The sequence below is a fragment of the Triticum urartu genome, chromosome 2 (assembly GCF_003073215.2).
Source record: "Triticum urartu cultivar G1812 chromosome 2, Tu2.1, whole genome shotgun sequence".
Taxonomy (NCBI): Eukaryota; Viridiplantae; Streptophyta; class Magnoliopsida; order Poales; family Poaceae; genus Triticum; species Triticum urartu.
In genome coordinates, this window is record NC_053023.1 from 738348457 (window position 1) to 738355081 (window position 6625).

The 6625-nt window shown below is 52.8% G+C and overlaps 1 protein-coding gene across 1 annotated transcript; it reads left to right on the plus strand.

Moving 5' to 3' along the window:
* The first annotated feature begins 4670 nt into the window (after window positions 1–4670).
* On the plus strand, window positions 4671–6334 carry LOC125534536 (cationic peroxidase SPC4-like). The gene is made up of 2 exons (XM_048697733.1): window positions 4671–5049; window positions 5456–6334. The coding sequence occupies exons 1-2, from the start codon at window positions 4765–4767 to the stop codon at window positions 6227–6229; spliced, it is 1059 nt and encodes a 352-aa protein (XP_048553690.1). The 5' UTR covers window positions 4671–4764; the 3' UTR covers window positions 6230–6334.
* Window positions 6335–6625: the final 291 nt, after the last annotated feature.

Here is a 6625-nt window from a genome sequence, read left to right on the forward strand (position 1 = left end):
GACCGATGCGGCCGCCTCCATCCCGGGCGCCGACGACGTGTTTCCGCTGGCGTCCATGCCCGCTGACTTGGTCGAGCTCGTTGGCTGGCTGGTGCTTGCGGACGACGATCTGCGAGGCTACGTCCGCTTCCGCTCCGTGTGTACGCACGTGCGGTCCAGCACGCCATGCCCGCGCGCAAATGGCATCGCCGTCGCGCGCTTCCACCCACGCCGGTGGACGATGCTGCCCGAGGGCCACGAATTCCACCTTGAAGATGGCCGGATGCGTTTCCTCAACCTTGACACCGGAGCGTTCGTCCGCCCCCGGCTCCCTCTTCTCGACGACCACCGCGTCCTCTGTCCGGTCGACGGCCTCCTACTCCTGCAGCGGAGCCGGCAACACGATAATGAAAACAGCGATGATGTTTGCCTACTTCACCCCTTCACTGGGACCGTTGCCAAGTTCCCGCCAATCACATATGTCACGATGAGCTTGGGATCAATCCATTGGAGTTCCCGCATGAACCGTCCTTACTTGTCGCCAGGCAGGGTGACCGCTTCCTTGAGCATTGGTGCTGACAGAGTTCCCATGCTCATGATCATGCTTCTAGATCTGCGGCGCATACTATTTGCTACCACCAAGGACAAACAATGGAGTTTCTCGGCCTGGAGCTTCTCCCCAGATAACAGCATCATATCATCCCAAGGAAAATTTTACATGCTCCACAAGCCCACGCCAAGCACAGATGAACTATGGATTTTTCAGATCGACCCGCCTCGCCACGAGAAGACGTCGGTATTAACTTCATCTTCGTTTTCGTTTCAGCCACCAAAGGTGATCACCATATTATGTCCCAAGGCCAAGATCCGCAGCCCTTTTGAACTGGTAGAATGTGACTCAAAGATCTTGCTCGTCGGTTCCAGCAGCGATCACTCCAAGCGCATGCTGGTGTACAGCATAGCGGATCTCATCCATGGAAGACTTGTCCCATTAAAAAGCATCGGGGGCAATACTCTCTTGATTGATATTGCAAGCAGTGAAAGTGTCATCAGAAGGAGCTTGAGTGTCGGTTTTATGGCCGTTCCTACCATTACAGGTGACACCATTGTACGCAGGGATCTTACACGTTATAGATATCTTGAACAGTATCACCTCGGTAATGTCACTTGGTCATCAAGAGCGGTGGTGTGCACGAAACATAATGCGTACTGGCGTTGCACCTGTGGCCTCATTAACCATATCTACGGCGTCTGCCATTGTTTTTTTTATTAATCAGTGAGCTATTGTAGTTGTTTTTGTCCTAATTTACTTGAGTACTCAAAAACTGTAGAATCATTTTTTATTAGCACCTATATATTGTATGTATGCGTCCATGCAGGAACCACGGATGAACAATCCTTCCGTAGCTAGTGCCGAACAGAGGAGATTGTACTGTGACGAGGTATGGGTGGTGCTGCTTGTTTATTATGTGTAGATTTGCATTCTTCTCATGCATGGAAAGATGATTCACTTTATTCCACAATTATATGTAGAGCCCCTTTTTTATGCCAAAAATACACGTAGCCTTGCTGTGCATGTAAGGTGTAGGTAAAAAAGCACTGGTCTTTATTATTGCAATCATACACATATGAGATGAATGAATCAATTATCCCCAGCCCTAGCAATTGTTATGCAAAAGGGTGAGGATGTGAGAGAACTCCGCTTCGTAAAGTTGAAACCGCTCGAAGCGAAGTGAATTGGAAAACGGGACTCTCAGCCCGAACCAAACAAAGACTGTCTTAGGTAAAAAAAACGATTGGAAACGGTGCTTTCCGATACGAGAAAACGAATACATCACGGAAGCTGAACCAAACGCGTCGTTTGTTTCCTTCGCATCTCCATTCATAGTACTTATTCGTAGTTCACGCTTCACGGTTCCTCGAATCCTTGCTCGGAACATAACACATTTTTAACATTTGCTTGGAAACACAACTTACTAGCAGTGATCTCTACCAAATAAGTATCATTTGCCACACGTCTATATTTCATAGCTTATAACTTGAATTTTAGATATCTGCATATAAGGCCAACTCCATCGTGCGACCCCATCCTGTCCGATCCCATCCGTTTGGGGTAAAAAGGACAAACCAGATAGCCCAGCGCGTGAAAGCAAACGGACTTTTGTATGTTTTCTGTCCGCTTTCGACCCATCCCCGGCCCAAGTTTGCGCCGATTTTAGGGTGAAACGGACAGCGCGCGGACGGGCGGGACGCGCGCGCTTGTCCTCCCCTGGCCCGCCTATCGGTGTCATAAAGCAACCCCCCCTGCCGCCCCCCCCCCCCCCCGTCCATGGCCGACGCCCAGGGGAATTCTGACGGCCTGGCCGTCGACCCCCCCCCCCCAAAAGGTGAAGAAGAAGGCGGCCAAGGCGCCAAGGAAACCGCGGTCGGAGTGCACGCCGGAGGAGATCGCCAAGTTGGACGCGGAATCGGCGAAGAGGAGGGGCCGAAGAGTGGTCGTCAACGTCAATGCCGCCGCGGCCAAGTTCGCCGCCGAGCGCGATGCAATGGAGGCCGTGGTCAACGAGATGGGGGACATCGTCAACAAAGCGCACACCCTTCTCATACTTGGCATGTGCCGTCCGGACGGTTTCCATGCAGCAGTCGTCGGCCCGGCGAGCACAGGTTCGTCGGTCGCCCGGCCTCCGCACTGCCAGTCGCGGACCACGCCCATGTCGCCCGACTTTCCCCCGCCAAGGCACGACGGCCAGACTCGTTTGTCGGGGTCGCCGGACATTGGCGTGATCGCGCCGTCCACACCGCGCCCCTCGGCCGTCATCGACATCAACGTCACGCCTGGGTCTAGCAGCGGCGGCCGGCCGGCCGTCAAGATGCAAAGAAAGCAAGCACGTGCACCATGTCAAGATGCAAAGAAAGCGAGCCATTGTTCATCGACGAGCTCACCCAAAGAGCGAAAGCACAAAAAAGGAGGAAGAGCATTCGCATGAGTTCATATACACAAGATGAGGACAAGTTGATTTGCCAATGTTGGCTGGAGATTAGCCAAGATCCGAAGACCGACGCGCAACAAAAGGGCCTTGTTCTTTGGATGAGAGTCCACAAAACATTCCATGAAAGGAAGATGTTTGAGCCCCCTATCAAATGACAAGCAACCATGGCATCACCTCGATTCAAAAGAGATGGTTGTTCATCCAACAAGAGTGTAACAAGTATTGCGCCGCACTTGAGAGTGTTGAAGCACGGCCCGTGAGTGGTCTCGGCATTGAGGACATGGTATGCTCTCCTTATCCTAGTCCTTTTCCTTGCTACGACCATGTGAGACTTCGGCCTTGTATATGTTTGCATGTTCAATTGTTGTTGATCATGTGGTGTAGGCATTTCAATCTTTGGAAGCATTCAAGGCCCGGCACAATGACAAGCCATTCACTCTTACACATTGTTGGACGATCATCAACAATTGCCCTAAGTTCAAGGATCAATGTCGTGAACTGCAAAGGAAGCGAGGCAAGAAGACGGCCAAGTTCGCTGGAGGTGGAGATGGCGAAGCGTTGAAGAGGCCGAGGGGCAAGACCAACTCCAAGGTGGACGACATACGTGATGCCTCATCCATGGCCTTGCATGACACTTTGCATGGCATGATGTCTCAAAAGAATATGAGGGACGAGAAGAAGCGGCAAAGTAAGGACGAGCAAATGAAGCAATACCTAGAGCTTCAAAGGAAGAAGCTTGAGATGGAGGAGGCGGCCAAGAGGAGGAAGATCTGCATGGAGGAGGCGTCCCGGCAAAGGCAGATCGACATCGAGGCCGCCATTGTCTCGGCCAGGCAGAGGCAGCTCGAGATCGAGGCCATCAATGCCGCAACCAAAGTAGAGGAGGTGGCCTTTGCGATCATGAGCGTGGACTTGTCCAAGATGAGCAAGAAGACGAGGGCCTGGTTCGAGGCCAGGCAGAAAGAGATGTTGGACGCCGACGGCCTGAACTAGGTCGTCCGATCGGCCGTGGCCATTCTTTTTGGAGGCTGGCATGGGTACCGTCCGCCCGCTGGGCTGCTGGCTGTGTGCCGGTGAGAAAAACATTCATTTTGGAGGCCGGCTGTGTTGCCGGCCGCTGGCTGTGTTGCCGGTGAGGACAACTATTCATTTTGGAGGCTGGCTGTGTTGCGGCGATGGACGTGTAAGCCGCTGGCTCTGTTGTCGGCGTGGACTAGGGCCGCTGGCCCGATGAACTAGGGCTTGTCATTTGAAACGTTGCTCTCTTTTTAAAATAAAGACGGACAAAATGAGGCAAACGGATGCGGCCGCGCTGGGCACACGATCACCGCATCTCAGGACACGCTTGAATATGACTCTACTGCCCTACCCTAATGGATAGAATCGGACAAAACGACGTCTGTTTGGGGTCACGCGGTGGAGTTGGCCTAACTACTGGCCTCGGCGTACTGTTCGTTGACATGCCACGAGCAGAAACACGGGATCCGGGAGCTTGGTCGGCACAAGTACATTACGCACATGACTTCTGCAATCTGCATCACCACGTACGTGATCAAGCATGTGCACTTGGATCGTGGTGTAGCTTGCCACCTACTCGATCTCGTTTTGGATCTCTGCTCCCGCTTAATTACTCCGACGACTTTGATGTCAAGCATCGATCGATCGATCATCTAGTTCCTCTATAAATAAGGGCATCTCGTTGACGTGAGGAAGCCACACTCCATTGCAGCTAGTGCCAAAGTAGCACTAGTACTCTGCAGGCACTAAGCTCATCAAGGTAGCTTAGCTAGGATCAATGGCGTCGAGCAGGACAGCAGCGATGCTGGTCCTCGTGGCCGCGGTGCTGTGCCCTGCAGCCTTGTCCAAGCCGTCGGCGGCGTTCATCTCTATGCCCACCGACCACGTCGGTGGCCGTATTCCTCCCGTCTCCCCCGCCGATGGACTCGCCTTCGACTTCCATGCCGACTCCTGCCCGCAGTTGCAGGACGTGGTGCGCTCCGCCGTGGAGACCGCGCTCCAGAGCGAGATCGCCCTCGCCGCCGGCCTCCTTCGCATCTTCTTCCACGACTGCTTCCCTCAGGTAATTTAATCCAGCTAGCTAGATCTCATATTAAAGGAAAGTGTGATCTATCTAACTGATGGCAAAGATGGTAATGGTACTCCCTTCGTCCGAAAAGACTTGTCCCAATTTTGTCTCTTAAATGGATGTATCTAGCACTACCTTGATGCTAGATACATCTATTTGAGGGTTAATCTTTTTCGGACGAAGAAAGTACTATAGTAAGATTCGTCACAATGAAAAATAATATTTTTATTAACATATTACCTTGGTCTTAAAGTTTTTGTTTTAGATTTGTCCAAATACAGATATGTCTAGATACAAATCTAAGATAAGAATTTTAGGAGCGTAAAATGTACGCATATATATCGACTAATGGTAAAAAAAAAAAATATTTGAGAGCATAATTTGTTTCGTGGTTGTACAGGGCTGTGACGCGTCGGTCCTTCTGACGGGAGACGGCAGCGAGCTCCAGTTGCCGCCGAATCTGACGCTCCAACCGCGGGCGCTGCAGCTCATTGAGTCCATCCGTGCCCAGGTGCACGCCGCCTGCGGACCCGTCGTCTCCTGCGCCGACATCACGGCCCTCGCCACCCGCGATGCCGTTGCCTTCTCCGGGGGTCAGGGCTACGACGTGCCGCTCGGCAGGCTCGACAGCCTCGCGCCGGCGCCGAGCTCGGCCGTCTTCGATCTCCCCCAGGCCAGCTCCAACGCCTCCACGCTCATCGACGTCTTCGAGACCCGCAACCTCGACAATGTCGACCTCGTCGCGCTCTCAGGTGGCCACACCATCGGGAAGGGCCACTGCAGCTCCTTCTCCAACCGCTTCTCCGAGGACTCCGACTTCGTCCGAAGCCTCGCCTCCAACTGCTCCAGCGACTTCAACCGGCTGCAGGACCTCGACGTCACCACCCCGGACGTGTTCGACATCAAGTACTTCACCAACCTGCAACAGGGCAAGGGGGTCTTCACCTCCGACCAGAAGCTCACCGCGGACTGGCGCACCGAATGGGTTGTCAACGGCTTCGCCGGGAACCATTGGTGGTTCTTCGGCCAGTTTGCTGCTTCCATGACCAAGCTCGGGAATCTCCAGGGGCCCCAAGGAAACGTCGGCGAGATCCGTCGCAACAGCTGCTTCGTGCGCAATGGACAGAGCATCCTCACCACCACCAGCGACGAGGGGCTCGCCGCCTCTGCTTGAGATCACCGATGTTAGCGAGATTAATGTCTTAATAAGAGCTCGCTAGCTAATGTAGCCCATGTTATTCTAGATTTACTCTTGTTTAAAATCATATTATAGCACTTTGTTCTGGGACTCCTAAAAGGCGCGCTTCGCCTCGGTGTGCTATAATTCTTTTATAGGGCCAAAACAGTATTTTTGTCTGCGGGTGCGACGAAGATATTCTCGAAATGCACAAAAACACGGTGTCCAATCCAACAGCTCCACCTGCACAGTGGCGGAGCGTCGTGGGAATAATTTCGGGCCCGGGCCCCCCTTTCAGGAGGAAAATTTACCAAATACACTTACTAATCTACTAATTACTCTATTAATCCTCCGGCGTATCTGATCACCCTAGCCTTTTTTTATGTCATACAC